General features: G+C 40.6%; 1 protein-coding gene across 7 annotated transcripts in view; it reads left to right on the top strand.

Moving 5' to 3' along the window:
* The window catches only part of dclk2a (doublecortin-like kinase 2a), a 63716-nt gene extending 46146 nt beyond the window's left edge, over positions 1 to 17570 (top strand). For 4 of the 7 annotated variants that reach the window (XM_082537113.1, XM_082537112.1, XM_082537110.1 and 1 more), the window contains exons 6-17: positions 1609 to 1688; positions 3750 to 3837; positions 4256 to 4361; positions 5021 to 5078; positions 5402 to 5521; positions 5615 to 5761; positions 5851 to 5984; positions 6284 to 6361; positions 7170 to 7266; positions 9179 to 9259; positions 9351 to 9464; positions 14342 to 17570. In XM_082537113.1, coding sequence (XP_082393239.1) covers positions 1609 to 1688; positions 3750 to 3837; positions 4256 to 4361; positions 5021 to 5078; positions 5402 to 5521; positions 5615 to 5761; positions 5851 to 5984; positions 6284 to 6361; positions 7170 to 7266; positions 9179 to 9259; positions 9351 to 9464; positions 14342 to 15097 — 1859 coding nt within the window. In that variant the 3' untranslated portion in view covers positions 15098 to 17570. The other 3 variants (XM_082537114.1, XM_082537116.1, XM_082537115.1) reach the window with 3 other exon arrangements.
* The last annotated feature ends 4 nt before the right edge of the window (positions 17571 to 17574 follow it).

Genomic DNA, 17574 nt, shown 5'->3' on the forward strand with positions numbered 1-17574 from the left:
GGGGAGCCAAATCCAATATGACAACACATTTACAACCAAATGCAAAGACTGCAGTTATGTTAGGAAAAAATCAAACTGAGAATTCAAACTAGGGAGCAAACACAAAATTTTCTAAACTTAACAGACTTGACTGTTTTAGCTACTATTAGCTACTTTAGCTTGCTAAAACCAAGTCTATGAAATAAAGCAGTTTTCTTAACATTCAGTCTTCCACTAATTGGTCCTCTAGTGTTAAGTGAAAATCAGAGCCAAAAATAGGAACACTGGTTTGTGTTTCTTTCTATTTTTAGCACTGTTAGCTGTTTCCTCTGTAGCTCCTCAGATCTCAGATCAGTGTATTTAAACAAGACACATTTCTGTACTTTGACCCTCTTTCTCTCCCTCATTCTTCTGAGGCCAATGAGATGCATTGAACTCTACTCAACTACCTGTTAGAGAGCCAGCTGCTGCAGAGCCATGAACTGATAATACCGTGTCTGCACAGAAAGCTAAACATGAGTAGCACATTAGCACAGATACCCTACTACTCTCTTGACTGCTAGAAATGAACAACTGAAGAATGCTTCTGAAAGGAAACAGTTCTCGTCTGTGATAATTCAATTATAATCTAACTGAATAGCTGCAGATGAGATGCTGAGAAAATAGCTTGTTATCTACAGGCTAATGTCATGTTGTGTAAACTGCCTTCTGAGGCATTGATTTTGAAGTACCTTTAGGAAAAAACACTTTGAGTTTATAATTAAATTAAAAAGTTAAACTCTGAAATGTGAGTGCAAAGATGCAGCCTGTAGGCAGTGTGAAATGATTTTCCTCAGCTCGTCTGGGTTTATGCAGATGAATGACTGTGAGTTAAAGTTTGACGCATTATGGCTCTGTATTTGTGCCAGCAGCCGATAGAGAGCGAAGCAGAAATAGACTGTTCTTGAGAGAATGAATCACTCAAACAATAGAGGATTTCGTCCCTGCTGTGTGCTCTTGTTTTAAAGAGTGATAAAGTATATGCAAACGTGTGAAATCTAATGATAATTTTCAGGCAAATTTACAAAAAACTCACTTTTATGATCAATCAATACATTTTTTTTAATGTATTGTGTCTACATAAACCAAAGTGAACAGTAATAGGGGCATCAGCCTAGACTGCAATCTGCAATTCTGCAATCATTCGGCCTCGTTACCTGTAGTGAGAGTGCTTTCAGTGAAAGAATAATGGTATTTTTGTAGGTACTAAAAGTGTACCTACAAAAATGACCACACACCTCCCCCTCATGGGGAGAATCTGCAACCTGCTAAAAAAGAACTTGCAAATTTGTGAGTGAGTCACAGGGGGGGCTGTTTGACGATTCACTTTATTACCAAGTGCATAGTATGCTAGTGTGATACAGTTTGCATTGGATAACCACGGGTTATCTTTTAGCACTGGTATCACTGGCAGTTTTAAACATCTCAAAAGTATATATTGCTGCAAACATGTTTATTAAGTCACTGCCTGACTTATTGATGGATTCTCCTCAAAGCTGTGCATTACTCCTGAACTACAACTACTACGCTCTGAATGATGAACTCATAATCCCACTGACTCTTGCCCTGTTTTTCCTTCTCTCTGCACAGTAAATGGTATTTCAGCCCACAAGTCCACCAAGTCCTCTACTCCATCCCCTACCAGCCCTCGAACCACCCCCAGTTTTAAGGTAAGACTGTGTATCCAATGCATTTTATACAGTAACAAGATACCCACAGCTTGCTGCTGCACCAGAACCCACAGAGTCTCAGCGATTCTCTTTATACAGTGTACTGTGAATATATGCATGGGCTCACACTGACAGTCACTCGAGACACACACAATACTGCAAAAGAACACTGACAGACTTTGTTAAAGTTTAGTTCATAATGCTGCAGAATTTCAGGGCGTGTGTCACATTTGTGTTGACACTGACTCCTTCACTTCGTCCTGGTTGAGACCAAACAAGCGCCTTTAGTGAAACTGTCTAGATAAGATGCAGATAAGCACAAATTTAAAACTGCTTTAAAGGTAAAGAAATGTTTACATCCAGTATATAATTTTATATATTTTTACAGCACTAACTCAAAATGTTGGTGATGCCTTGTAAAATGTAAATAATGCTAAAACACAAACCTCATAAACCCATATTACCATTAAAATAATAAAAAATTAGGTCACTTTAAATCTCAAAAAGAGTTGGGATAAGCCCTCTTCTTCTAACAGCAGGCGTAAAAATCTGTGATCTGAGGAGACCAGCTGCTGGACTGTTAGGAGAGGAATGTTTCCTTACAGGATTACATGTTTTCCAAAATGAACTTCAGATTTTGATTCACCTGACCCCAGAACAGTTTTCCAGGTCGCCCCAGTCCATTTTACATAAACTTTAGCCCAGAGAAAACAGCAGTGTTTCTGAGTCATATTCAGATATGGTGTCTCCTTTGCATGATAGAGCTTTAACTTGTGTTTGTGGATGGCACGGTGAACAGTTTCTCAGATGCTTTTTTCATTACCAGTCATGTGACTTACAGTAACCTAATTAGTTACAAAATGTTGCTTCCAGCCTTTTGTCGCCTCTGATCGAACTTTTTTCCAGACATGTTTATGCCATCAATTTCAAAATGAGTCACTATTTTTCGTGAAAGAGCAAAAAGTCTTAGTTTTTTCGCTTTCTTCGTTCTATTGAGAATACGATATCAGTTTATGGGGATTTTAAAATGATTGCATTCTGCTTTTATTTACATTTTACCTAAAAAAATTTAAATCTCTATATTCCAGCTGCATTTGCTAACATATAGCCGTCTTTCCTGCATTTTTCTGGCTCACTGGTACCCGTTAACCAGTGGATTAGCTTGAATACACTGATTTCAGTGTAGCTCTGCCTCTGAGACTTTAAATCCAAATTAGTGCTGCTAGTGGCGTTATTGCAAAGCTAGGGATAAGGCAAGGATGTACAACCTACATACCCTGAAATAGAATAAATCAGCATCAAATGAATTTATCAAGCCACTGACTGTCAGTCATGTTGTATGACTCGCAGGGTATGTCGTAGCTGCCTGATGTGTTTTCACTAGATTTTAAGATAATAATCTGCTTTATTGATGGATTCTCCTGTAAATCTGTGTTAGTCCCAGACTGTCATTTCTGAATGATCCAGCCAGCTGGCTAACCTCCTCCACCTTTGCGCAGTTCCTCTGTGAGCCCAGAGTTATCCATCCACATTAGTTTGGCACCACTAAGTCAGATAAAGTCATTTATCAAAGTAAAAAGCTTTTTTATGTATCTACCTATAAAAGGGACCTTGACACTGTCCCACGTTCAACTTTGCTTCAGAGGGCTACCTAAAAATAGATCCTCACTGTAAGGTAATGCACATTATGGCTCAGTGCGGTATGTAAGCACTGCTGTGCATGATGGGGAGTGAACTTTTTCTGATCTTTAGTGCTGGTGGCATGCATTTATTGCTGACATTTCAGAAATGTAGACATAAGCTGCTGAAATGACTCTCTTAACAAATGAATGATTCATTTAAGTGGTCAAACTCAGACATCTGAAATCGTCTACATCTGAAAGAATATGAAAATGAATATGTCTCCTTTTATTGTAATCAAAGTCACTAACAAGCCAGTAATACATCAGCAGCGTTTTAACGACGATCATTATGTTTGTCGACACTGTTTGTTATTTTGCTGCCAGTTTGAGTATTGATGAGGCCGAGCTCTTATCTCTGTTGTTGTTTGTTGTCGCACAGATCCCTCCGTCACATCACCACTCTTCCCCAAATATAAATGGCTCGTTGAACAATCATCAGGAGCAAACCAATCAGCTGAGTCCAGAAGGTATGATCAGAGTAATTTTACACAGAGACTCTGCTGCTTAACTCAGTGTGACACCTGCTGGAGTTGCAACTACTAGAGTTTAGATTAGAAAATTAATCAGTTACACTTATAGACTATTTGAAGCCTGTAATTTAGAATGATTAAAATTTAACCCGGCAACACACTAAAGCAATCTTCCTTTAATTTTCCTAGATGACACCAAAACTGTTTTTGTGAGTAGACAAAGCCTTAAACAGAAAGTCTGTGTAAATAAAGAAAACTGATAACCACCAGCATGATACCTGTTACCTTTGACTTGGATTTGACTTTTTTTCAAGCCAGCTGAGGCAAAGAAAGCCTGGCTATGCTGCTAGATTTCAGCGTAGTTTTGTGTACCTTTAAGACTTGCTTGTTTATAACCTTTGTCTCTCCTCGGCAGTTAATGGGAACCAGCACTCGCATGCCTCAAGCATCTGTGAAAAATACAAGATTGGCAAAGTCATCGGAGATGGCAACTTTGCTGTGGTCAAAGATTGTGTGGAGAGGTAAGTGAAACCCGTTCGATCAGACTGGAAATGTTGGCAGAAATCTGCAGTGAACGCACAGCAGTGTCCCTCCTCCCCGTGTGCAGCTTATTGAAGTATGTGTCACATTATGGTCACTGCCCAGTCAGGCCGTTTGAGTCCTGATGACAGGCATTGTGCAGACAGAAATATGTCATGGATTAAACCCAGGAGTGATTTCACTTCATTAGCCTTTTTAATCTCAGTCAACACACAGACAGGGAGGTGGAGGTGACAAAGAGGGGCCTGTTGAGTGTGTGTGTGTGTGTGTGTGTGTGTGTGTGTGTGTGTGTGTGTGTGTGTGTGTGTGCGCGCGCGCAAGATGTCTTGCACCTTTCTAGAAAGTACTTATGTGAACACACTGTAAACAAACAGTTTAGATTCTCAGTTTCTTACCAAAATACAGTGTATATGTCATTGAATAAACATTTGCCTGCGCCTGCACGGTTTCACAGCTCACACTCTGCATAACAAAGTTTATTTGCTACATCTAGAATTCCTCCCCTGTAACGATGTGACGCAGCGCTCCTGCAAAACCATAACCGAGCGTCTCCAGCGAGCACTTCATTTAAATTACAGACACTGCTGTAGCTTCACTGCTGCGTTCAGTGTTATCCCCTAATTGCACTGTTTCTGTTCAGGTCCACGGGGAAAGAGTTTGCCCTGAAGATTATCGACAAGACAAAGTGCAGCGGAAAGGTTTCACTTCTGTTCCTCTCTGCCTCCTCCTTTTATTCCTCCCTTTGCATGTGTCACTTTCAGTCAGACGTAAGCAGGCATCATATGTTGGTGCACTGCACGGTCACACCTGTGTGCCTCTGATGCTCAAAGCTCGATTAAGTGATATTGTTTATTCACACCCTTGTTCGCATTACCCTCATACTTTCACACACTTACACAATGACACACCAGGATTTGCTCATGTTTAACGCACAACTCAGATCTTTTATTATTAGCGCAACAACTGAGCGTAGACACCGGGGCGCTAGCCAACTCTGAGTGAGTGTGTGTGTGTTTCCTAGGAGCACCTCATAGAAAATGAAGTCGCTGTGCTCCGGAAGGTGAAACATCCCAACATCATCATGTTGATCGAGGAGATGGACACTCCCTCTGAACTATACCTGGTTATGGAGCTGGTGAAGGTGCAGTAGAGGCTGAGGGGGGAGTGGGTGGCTGAGGGGAGAGGGGTCATTTCTCATTTTGCTGTGTAAAACACAGTTGTCATATTTTCGCAGGGAGGCGATTTATTTGACGCCATCACCTCCTCGGCCAAATACACAGAGAGAGACGCCAGTATCATGGTGTACAACCTCGCCAGAGCGCTGAAGTACTTACACAGCTTGAACATCGTCCACAGAGACATTAAACCAGAGAATCTACTGGTATGCATTTACAAACATGCTGTGTTTTGGGGTGGGTCTTACAACAAATCCAGATCCTCTGTGGGCTTTAAATGAGTATTTCATTCTAGGTTTTTGAGTACCCAGATGGCACCAAATCACTGAAACTTGGAGACTTTGGCCTAGCTACAGTAGTCGAGGGCCCCTTGTATACTGTATGTGGCACTCCTACATATGTGGCTCCAGAAATCATCGCTGAGTCAGGGTAAGCTGGACGCTTTGACGCAATATGCTTTAGTATTGTGCTGTTGTAATCAGCTGACTGAAGATTAAAAAGAAAACTGTATTTTATACCAGTGTACAATACAGCATGACAAACTACGCATACAGTATGTGGCAGCAGGCACGTTTATGTGGTAATATGTACTGTTGTACCGTTACAGCAGATTAGAAACTTTCATTTGTCAAATGTCAAAATGTTTTTTCTGTATTTTTATGTCCAGAAAGAGTTTGCTTTAAACGATTTAGTCTTTTTCTGGCTCTGTTCTTACCCTCATTTCACAGTTATGGCCTGAAGGTGGATATCTGGGCCGCAGGTGTCATCACCTACATCCTCCTGTGTGGATTCCCTCCTTTTAGAAGGTACTCGGTTCACATAGTTCAGTAAACAAACATGTAGAGGGACGTGGTTTTCAGTTTTAAAGGTAGATACTATATCACAGGTGGATAACAGGTGATGCCATATATTGCTACCATACTTTTTTGCCTAGATTTAATGAGCGAGGATGCTGTTCAAGTTCATTTGGTGTCAATATATCAATGACAAGCTAGCCATGCCCTAAAATATGCTTTACTTTGTATTTACTTTTTATATGACACCCCAGCTTATTAAACTGAGATAGTGCAGTATTAAACTAGAAAGTGGAGATATAGATTGAGTCTATAAATTAAATAGGTCATAACCAGGCCAGAAGTCAGATTTTTCTATCTTCTTATTTTTCCACCCACAGGAGTCACCCCCTGCTGGCCATTAAAACGAGTGCAGCTTAACTTTGCAGTCCTGAAGGCTATGCCAGTCATTAATATACAGTCTATGACTTTGAGCAAAAAATTCAATCTTTTCTAAATTGTCAGCAGAAATTCAGCAACGTTGTCAGTTTGACTTTCATCACTGTCAGTTTGCTACATCTGTACGCTGTCGCTAATATTAGTCACTGTGCTAAGGATTTTGTAATTTGATTTACGTTAATGTGACCCATATGTCATCTCTAGCACTTCATGTTTATGGCAGTAGCCACAAATTGAAATTCAAAATGAAAGGATTTTATTATGCAAAGTACAATACAGATGGTTCAGTTTTTTCACAGTTTAGATGTATGTCACGTTTGCTGAGTAATGCATTATAAATTCTGAGTTGTTTTTCTGAGTGTGTGTTTCTCCTTCAATATAGTGAGAATAACCAGCAAGAGGACTTATTTGACCAAATCCTTCAAGGGCGACTGGACTTTCCCAGTCCTTACTGGGACAACATCACTGACTCAGCTAAGGTCAGGACCACTGATTTACAAAATTCATATATATTCATTAGATGACATTACTCTGGAGGGTTACGCTACCCACTCTGTTGTTTAATCCTTACCCTTCTCTCTGCATTGGCTGCAAAAAGCCTGAAACAAGCCTCCAGCTTTTTTAGTTCAAGTATACAAGAGTAGAGACTCCTGTAATAGCTGCTTTCTGCTGAAGGACGCAGAAACCCCCTCAATTCTCTAAGTTAATGTCAAGTATTAAGGTGGCAGCCGGCACTCAGCGTGCAAGACCTAACTGCTAATTAAACACACTTGTGTTACAGTGGCTTTGTCGCTGTAGACATGAGCACAGTTATTGATGCCACACCATGAGGCAGCGTGGCGTAATGAAGCTGTAGATCTAAGAGAGCACGATTTCTCTGGAAACAATATATGCATACGTGACTTCCTGAGTGCACATGTGCACAAATGGTCATTATTTATATTTTAAAAAGTGGTTCTTTTAGGAACATGTTTATAATTTATTGCAATGCAGAAACCAGCTTTGCCAGGAATATATATTTCCAGTTTTTTTGTTGAGATAATAGTTTTTTTTTTTCCTCCCAATAAAGCAGTTAAAACAGATAAACTGCTCCAGAAACAAATAGCATAAAGCTGTCAGTTATCACCATGCTTGGTTAGCATGGTGTATCCATAAATTGTATAAATGCATGAGACTGGTACAAATATATGCTAATAGTACATAAAATCCTGTAATTTACTTCTTGCACAGTATTTTAGTACAATTATCAGCACTCTAAGCAATATTAGTTGTCAAATAATGACAGAAAAATACTCAAAAGGCTACTAGCAAGAAGCTAACTAGCAGTCATCTAGGGTCAGCTGCCAACCCTTACTAACACTTAATTTTAAGATTTAAAAGTGTTTAAAGTGTGAGTAATATCAAGCACAGTTACTATGAAGGGGTAAAATAACTAGAGTGACCAAAACTGCTCTTTGCAACATGCTGTAGATCATGTTTCTGTTTGCTGTAAAGTTGCATATTTTGACATAGGAGTTTATGGAGATCGGTTCACTTTTTGAGCTAGCATCAAGGAGCTGTAGTTTATACTTGTTCCACACTTTAATTTTCAATTTAACTCAAAATCCACTTGATTAGTTCAAGCATACACCCACCTGATTCTGTGCATTGGTATTTATCAGATGGACTGAAATGCGACTATACATGGATGATTTTGGCCTGCAGGTAGTCAGTGTTGCCAACTCCTCAGTAAGGAAAATCGCTATTGGCTGTCCTAAAAGTCGCTAGAAGTCGCTACATGACGCCATCGCCTAATTTGCATAATTGGTCATGCTAATGTAATTGTAACCTATGTTGTAGGCGAGAAAAATAACATTGTGGAAGAGACATAAAGTGAGTAAAAAACGTCCTAAATGCATTTAGAATTTATTTAGAACTACAAATTAAATTTCTTTTAGCAATTATTGTTTTTTTAATGTCACAATTCCAACCCTGCTCCTCTATCCGGGCTTGGACTGGCAAAAGTGACCCGAAATAGGCACTCTGGGGGAGTTGCTTTGTGTGTGTGTGTGTGTGTTTATAAGTAGTTTTAAACCTTGTGATCCCCAAAACAACATAACAATAAAAGAAGAACTGACTGCGTTACAGTCATGCGCGATTCATTTGCTAGTCGCTTTTTAGAAAAAAAGACGCTAAGGGGGTCTGAAAACTCGCTAAACATAGCGATAAAGTCGCTAAGTTGGCAACACTGCCCACGGGTTTGCTAGAACATCTTCATCGGTCACATATCAATTTGGCACTTATTTCTTGTTACACCGCCGCCTGGTGGCCAAAAACCCCCCGAAAAGACTTTAAGTCTAAAGGAAATTTATCTTTAAAGCTGAACTAACCTAGTGTTGTGAAATGTTGCAGGAGCTGATTGGAAAGATGCTGCAGGTCAACGCTGAGGCTCGATACACAGCACAAGATGTTCTCTCACATCCATGGGTCACGGTACTCTAACACAATCTGTATTAACACAGCCCGAGACTGTGGTTATTTGTTTCTGTGTGGATTTCAATATTGTGTGTTTGTGTGTGCCAAGGATGATGCAATCATGGAGAATAACATGAAGATGGAGGTGACAGGTAAACTGAAGACGCACTTCAACACCGCGCCAAAGCACAGCACCACCACAGCCGGGGTGTCAGTCATCATGGTAAGCACCTGGAACGAGACATGATTTGTTACATATTTCTGGAGGGTTTTTTTTTTCAATCCTGTAACTGTAATGAGATTACCTTTCAACGATCTCCTAAATCTAAATCAGCAATACTGATGTCTTGGTGTGGGTTTAGTTGTAAGTGACCCGGAGCCTGCAGTGGGATGAACATGTCAGGCCCTTTTCCAAGCATTTACTGCGTGATTGTGAATGTTTGACCCAAATACACAAGATTGCGCTCCTAACCAAACAAAGGTTTAGTTGACCACTGGGCCAAGAATTTCTGATCTCGTGTTCATCCAGGAAGACACGGATGAAGCCATAAGTCTTAAGACTTCAGAGACAGAAATACACAATTTATTCCCGTAGTATGGGCAGCTCTTCATCTTGTCTCTTTCAAGCCTCATTTACATCACTTCCTGTTGTACAGTTTGACTTCCTCTCCTCATCAGGTCACACCACCCATGAGCTGAGCACAGTCTCTTCAGTCTGTCTAAAGTGAAAGCAGGATGGTGGGGGTGGAGGAAGGAGAAGATGTCTTTGATTAGAAATTTGATTTGGCACTCCAAGCCTCATTCTGTTGTAAATCTCATTTGACAGTTTGAGGTGTAATTGCGGGCCCTGGCCTCGGCTCCTCCTCTTCCTCCTCCTCTCCACGCTCTTCCTCCACCCTCATCCTCACCCCTCCCTCACACCTGACCCAGGACCACAGGGGACGCCTGGAGCTGAGAGCTGGGTACACACTTCTTACCACCGCCCCTCTTAACTCCCGTCATCCTCTCCAGCTATCACCCTTCCGCTCGCACTCTTACTCCATCTACAACAACTCCCATCCCCACCCCCCAGTCTCCCTCCTCACCCTCCCGTCTCACCCTCCCTTTCCCTTCCTTCCTGCTTCATTCTCCGACCCCCTGTTCCACTTCTTGGGCTGCCAGCTGCAGTGACTGCACTCACTAACACTGTGTTCTGGATTTAACCCCCTGACTCTCTGCACATGTGTCACTCTGCTCCTTTTATTCACATTCAGCTCCTTTTGTGCTGGTCACAACGTTTATATAATATGATTAAAAAGAAAATGTTGGTTTGTCTTGGGGGTTTTTTTTGGAGGGGGGGGGGGGGTGTTGGATCATACTGTCACTGAGGTTTTAAAAGCATGTTTACACTGCTAGCGCAATGCAGTTTGCCTCCTTCTCTGTATTTATTATGTCAGTCATCACATTTGTCTTAAAGTCAACTTTCTGTAACTGCTGATCTAATAAATCAATGATTGGCTGCTTAGCAGTCATTCCCATTTTTGATAGTCTGGCGCCACCTTGAGGAAAAGCTTTGGAAGTGCCGGCACAAAGTTGTAGTTGCAGAGAAGGATTCAAAGTGTCTTTATGGCTTGGATGTAAGACTCCATTTGCGCATTTTAAAGAAATAGGGCCAGATTGTTCTGTGATGTCTTTGTTGTCTACAAATCCAACTTTTTAAAAACACCCAGTGATGTCTTATTAAATGGACGAGCACTTCTTTTAGCAAAGCTGCCGCAGAGAGGGACAATGATGCATTTGTTTAAAAGAAAAAGGGAATATTAACATTTTGCTATAGCATGGTAACTAATTATAGCATCCATGTTTAGAATAACACAAGTGTAGAATACGTTTGGCCCACTTGAATAAGTCGTCATTAGTTATACAGTTGTGTATATCATAATCATCTGGTCCCAGTCACATTACTGACCTCATGCAAATGAACCTAGTTAGTTCTAAAAGGCTCCTCTAGCTGTTTCTGTTTAGTAGCACTTACTTCTACAGGATTTTGTTACTACAATCTCAACTGTTTTCAGACACGTTGCTGGTAGAGCAGGGCGATATGGCCAAAAATATTTATCACGATATATATTTGAAAATTTGCGATAACGATATAACCGACGATATAATTGATGCGAGACAAAATACTCCACAACATTACTAGCGCAAAAAGACAACCTTCCATTTATTTTCACTTAAACAAGAAGCTGGTTTTTATGTACATTAAAGCTTTATAAAAATGTAACAGTGCAAATGCAAATTCCTTGCTGAAAGTTTAACCAAAAGGCATTTCCAGTAGAAATGTGCTGACATATCCTGAGCATAACCATGTATAATATCCACTGAAGTTAAAAAGAGGTGCTTTGCAACATTAAACTGCAGTGTGCAGTACGCATTTTTCGGACCATAAGGTGCACGGGATTATAAGGCACATTAAGCGAAACAAAGCAGTCAGATAAATCAAACTTTATTAAACTCATTCTTCTTGCTTCCTCCACTTCTGTACCATTGATTCATTAATGTTGAATTCTCTGGCAGCTGCTCTATTCCCATGTTGCTGCAGTATATTAATGACTAACCTCGTATTGTGGATGGATTATCTCAGTTGTTCTCCTGACTGAAGTTTGGTCCGTTTACAGCATCCTGCCATGCGATTGCATTTGTCTCTAACCATGAAGAACCTTCACGTTAACTTTTATAAGTGGAAAAGTGTTAGTGTTCGTCCTCCAGCTTCACTGTTTATGTTATGCTAACATAGCTGTGTCGCTAGCGATCACGTAGCACATCATTATATACCAGCTAGCCCAACTTCAGTAACCCTACAAACGTCACTGCTGTTTAGTTTCCTGTCTTCATTTATGTTGGAAGTGATAGCAGAGCTGTACGTTTGATTTTTTTCAGAAATCTCTCAGTCAGAACATGCAATATCATGCTTAGGTAACTAGCGAAACTAGCGAGCTAACTTCCGCTAGCTTCCTGCTAACTTCTAACTCCGTTAAATGTAATAACTTTTGTTTTCATGGATGCCTGGAAGTTAAACTTTATAGTTACACCTGGTAAAGCAGCAATGCTGATCGTTTTATTAAAGATGAAAGAATTTAGACAGTTTTTAACTCTAAGTGATGCTGCAGTGTTCGTTTGACCTGAAGCATTCGGAGTTTAGGACCCAGATTACTCCCAGATTTAAGGGCATCTTAGTCCGACAAATACGACAATAACAACGGCCGCTTGCATGTTCTGCAAAAAAATGTGCTTTGTTGTGTATCTGACGGACAAACACCAAACCAGTTCCACATCATGGAAGTTGCACCATTTTTACAAACCAATTCTGGTTCATCTGTTTCACTCAACAATCGGCCATGTGCGTATGAAAACAAAGGCACTGCGCATGCGCGTTTTACTCCCATTCTATCGCGATATGTCATTTTCCTATCGTTGCCTAACATTATACCGGTATTACCGTGAACGGTATAATATGGCCCAGCCCTAGTTGCTGGAGTAAAATTCACGGAACGAGCAAAGTGTCTCAGTTTAAACATTTTTGTGTTCTCTTATGAGATTTGTAGGATTACATTATAATTTATGTTTTACATACCAACCCAACTTTTGAGGAATTGGGGTCATACAATATGCGCTGTTCCCTGCAAGTCTTTTTCCTAGTTTGATCTGGAACGTACGTCACAGCACGCCACGGTCAAAGTTCAACACTAAGCCAAAGTTGTAGAGCGGCGTGGAGCCGTCGTCACGTTGTATGTGAAGGGGCGTTTTATGCAAGCAGATATCTTTTTGAAATAATCCACTGTATCCGCCATTAAAAAACAAACAATAACAAAACTCACCTGCAAACTATATCCATCGTTTATATACAGTCTCTGTATGTACTCTTATTAAACTGCCTAATAGTGTTTTTATTAATCCGAACACTTAACTTCCAGCAATGCTTTTGGCCAAACGATTGACCGTTTATTTTCTCCAAAGGATTTAGTTTTCTATTTTGTACAGTTTCACTTGTTTGTCCAGATTATTCCCTAAAAATCAAGCTATTTAATAATCATCAATTATTAACTCTTCTGTCACAATTTATCTATTATAACTTCCTGCTCAGAAAACTGTGCTCAGTTCTTTAACTTCCACATTTCACTCTGAGGTATGTGAGGTATGGGAGTCAGTGATCTCTCACCCACCAACAGACCTTAAACAACAGTGATAATAATTTTAAAAAAAAGTCTGGAGTGATTACAGGCTTTTCTTTTAAAACTAAATCCACATTTAATCCACTCAGTCCTCTGATTGTTATGCAGCACTCGCTGACACTAACCCTTTTACAGAAGGTTTCACAGTTTGTTCCACGTCAGTCCTCTGAAGGAGCCTTTTGGTTGGGAGTAGTTTGACTTGAAACGGCGCAGCAGCACTGAGCTGGAACAACTGTCCACCGGCTGTCATGCTTGTTGTGTTGACTTTTCTTTGTGAAGCTGTGAGTAAGACTAGTCTCTGTCCCTTTTTTGCTTCTTCCCCACCTCCCCCGCCACCTTCCTGCTTTTCGTCCCTCTGATTTAGCTCCAAGGCAATGGTATGTACTAACACGATGCTACGCCTCATCTGTTCTGCTGCTGAGATTCAGCAAAAGGGCAAGTGAGGAACGTTACATTTACTAGTTTTTGTCTTCAAAGTATTCTCAAGTATGTGTTATTTTGGTTGATTTATGTAAAAGTGAACCATTAGGCATCCGTACAAAGTAAAAGTTCCCTTTCTCATTTGCCCTTCGTCTGTACATAGAGTAGCACTTTGATGTGGTTTTCTTCCCGTTTGGGTCAGTCTTCTGTGCAAAGCGTACTTTCTTTTGGTGAACATCTTTCAGTTTTTTTGTGTCCATTTATTTCCATTAGCTTCTTTATTCATTCATTTTGTTTACTCACTAAAAGCTGGGTCAGTAGTTCTGAAAAAAAGAAAAACAAACACAGAAGGATTATTTATGCTAAATGAATATGATTTCCTGAGATCAACCCGCAGTATCTCTTTCTGTTCTGACTGATGTTGCTGGATGCACGCGCATCAAGCTGATGGTTTGTTTTGTTCCTCCAGAACACAGCGCTAGATAAGGAGACCCTTCAGCTCACGGCCCGTTGTTGTCCAGGGCCACAAGCAGTGCCATGTTCGCCCCTGTTGCATGGCACTGAAGTCCCATCTGCTCTTCCGGACCAGTCGGCGTCACCATTTGCCAAAGTACCCGAATCTAACGAGCTGGCTTCAACAGAAACCGCTAGGCCTGATACTACGTCCAAATCTGCACCTCCCCACTCCGATTCTCCGAATGACAGCCACACATTAGCTGCTAAGCTTGACCTGCCCACCTCTAATCTTTTAAGTTCACTTCAGTTTTCTCCTTCACCCTCTGTTGAAACTTGTCCCATCAACTCTTTGCTCATTTCTTCTCCACCACAAATAGAAACCTCCCCAACTGCTGCCCCCTGTTCGTCTTTAGAGTCTACCTCACCCTTGTGTCCTCCTGCTGTTCTCACATGCATAGCTTCCTCTGCACCCATCTCCCGTCCTTCCCCGGCATCTCTGATCGAGCTGACCACAAATGCTCCCTCTGCTTGTCCTACCAAACAAGCAGCATCTCAGCCTTCCTCACCCACTGTCTCCCCGATCCAGCCCGTTGTGTTATTCCCTCTCTCATCCCCAACAAAATGTGAGCCTTCCTCCCCCTCACCTATCCATCCAACCCTGTTTCCCTCTCCTCCTTCCACACCTCTGAGATCCACCACCCCGCCCTCTCCTTTTTGCCCTCCTTCTCCTATCCCTTTAACAGCCGAAGAACTTGTGGAGAAGCTCTAAACACTCTTATCCCCACAAACAGAAACAGAAACCATAGGATGAAACATCTCAATTAGCATTTCCTGGTAGATGTAAACTGAGCCAGTGACCGCTGTGACCATGCCTTTTCCCCTCATATTCTTTTCCCGCTCATTTTATTAGACAAAGGATATGAGGCATTTTCTGTACTCTGTTGATTGTATATATGTTTTTATTTATTAATTGAGGATGTTGAAAGGGAATGAACTGAATATCGTTCTTCTGAGTGGTTTGTCTTTTGAATTCATACACTGCTTAGTCAGATTTCTTGTTTTAGCTTCCCATTTGGAATCCCCGGGGCCCCTTTTTAAAGGGTTATTCAGTACAAACGCATAGCAAACTCCTAGAGAGGCTACTGTGTGTGATTCTGTATGCGTTTTTCAATCACTTCACCATATCGAAGTCCCAAATTTGCTAGACTGTCTACCTGTAGTAAAGTCATCCTGATGATAGTGGCCAATTGACAATTTCATGCATTGTGTCGACAAAGTAAAGGTGGTATCTGCCAAAGTAGCCCATGGCTAAGGAGTCAGAGAGTGTTTCAAACAGCTTTAGCTCCACGTATGTGTTTGAGTGTAAAATTGGGAATCATCAGATCTGTTAAATTTGAAAGAAATGGCTGTTCACACGCAATTTTGAAGCTACGTCTACAGTAACATCCAAATGACCTCTAGTGCAGCAGTTCCCCAAATATTGTGTTCTGCAATTCTTCCAAAAGTGAGAAATGCTGCAAAAATAGTCTTAGGAAAATTGCTGTTTTAAGATCAAAAGTTTCCTCTTCTGCTCATCTATCCTCTTTATCATTTTTCAACTCCTTAGATTTATTAGCCAATGTTAGATATAAACAGAGTGCTGGTTACAATGTTTCTACTCACAGCAGCACCCTGGAACTGGAACTGTTTGGAAAAAGAAGCATAAAATCTAATTTGGGTTTTTTTTTTGTGAGCACAAAGTATAATTCTACCCTTCATGATGGACTGGAGACAGACGTGTGATGGACATCTAAAAACAACTAGCTAAAGGTCATTGCATGTCCAGGCACTACTGAAGGAAAGTAATGTACTCCGTACGTGTATTTGAGTCATTAAAGTCTCTTTGTTTGAGTAGCCGACTGCAACTTTCACTCATACGCTTTATTTGTATGTATTGTGCTGAACTACAGCTGTGAGCACATGTAAAGAGAAGAAAGATCCAACAGATGTTAAACCGAACTGCACGGTAACTTTTATTTAACCGAAACTCTCAATACAGACGTGACTGGTACTGTACAGGAAAAACATACTTGCTGGTATATTCTCTCCGGTCACCACTATGTCATGAGCTATGCACACTCAATGGCCACTTTGTTAGGTACACCTGTTAAACTGCTGCAATTGACACTTTGTCAGGTTTGAGTCTTGATTTTCCAATGTAAACAACATGGCATGGATCCATCCTGCCCCGTGTGGTGGCGTAATGGTGTGGGGCTTTATAGTTTTATTATAGTTAACTAAACTAAACTAAAATTTTGAAAATTAATTCAAACAAAATTATATAGAAGGGATCTTTAGATTTAGTATTTGTTAGTCTGGTTAAAAAAAAATGTTATTACATCTTGCCTGATGTGGTATTAATGGACATATTTGAGACTCTGGATGCGAGTCAGCAGCTTAAAAATTATTATTATTATTTTTTTTAAATGACGAGAAAAATATGCCCTCCATACTGAACAATAATAATTTAAAAAACTAAAACTAACACTGAAACTCATCAAAACTAAAGTAAAATGAAACATTTTCAAACGATAAAAGCTAAACTGAAGGTGGCGCAGTGGTTAGCACTGTTGCCTCACAGCAAGAAGGTCCCAAGTTTGATTCCAAAGGGCCCGGGCCTTTCTGTGTCTGTGGGGGATCTCTCCCAGTCCTCTGGCTTCCTCCCACAGTCCAAAGACATGCAGTTAGTGGTGTTAGGTTAATGATTCTTAAATTGGTGCCTGCAGGTGTGAATGTCCAACTAGTAAGGTGTACCTAAAAAAGTGTCCAGTGAGAGTAAAACCACAGGAATGATTATCCTGTTATGATTATTGAGTTTGGACTCGATCACAGGCCAACAGCTTACAGATTACCTTCATCAAAACCAGATCTCACTCTCTGCAGCGTAAAAACAAATAAAGTGACCTGTTTTGTCCTCGTTCTTAACTCCACAGCTGTTGTCAGCAGAGCCAAATCCTCCGCTGGTTTAGCAGTTTTTTCACTGCATGAATACCTTCTGTTCACAAATTCAAGTTGCTACATGGCCTAATTTTTCTCCTATGTACTGTATATGTAGTCAAAGTAGATTTTCATGCTTTAACAGTTTGTAAAGCAAAAACTGTATGAGAAGAGCAAATGTATCAGTGGTTTTTATGAGGCGCTGAGTGGTTGCTTTTAATGTCCCACTATTTTAGAGTGGTTCAGCAATAAAGACTTGAAATTAGTATT

This window comes from Aulonocara stuartgranti, assembly GCF_965226115.1.
Source record: "Aulonocara stuartgranti genome assembly, chromosome: 6".
Taxonomy (NCBI): domain Eukaryota; kingdom Metazoa; phylum Chordata; class Actinopteri; order Cichliformes; family Cichlidae; genus Aulonocara; species Aulonocara stuartgranti.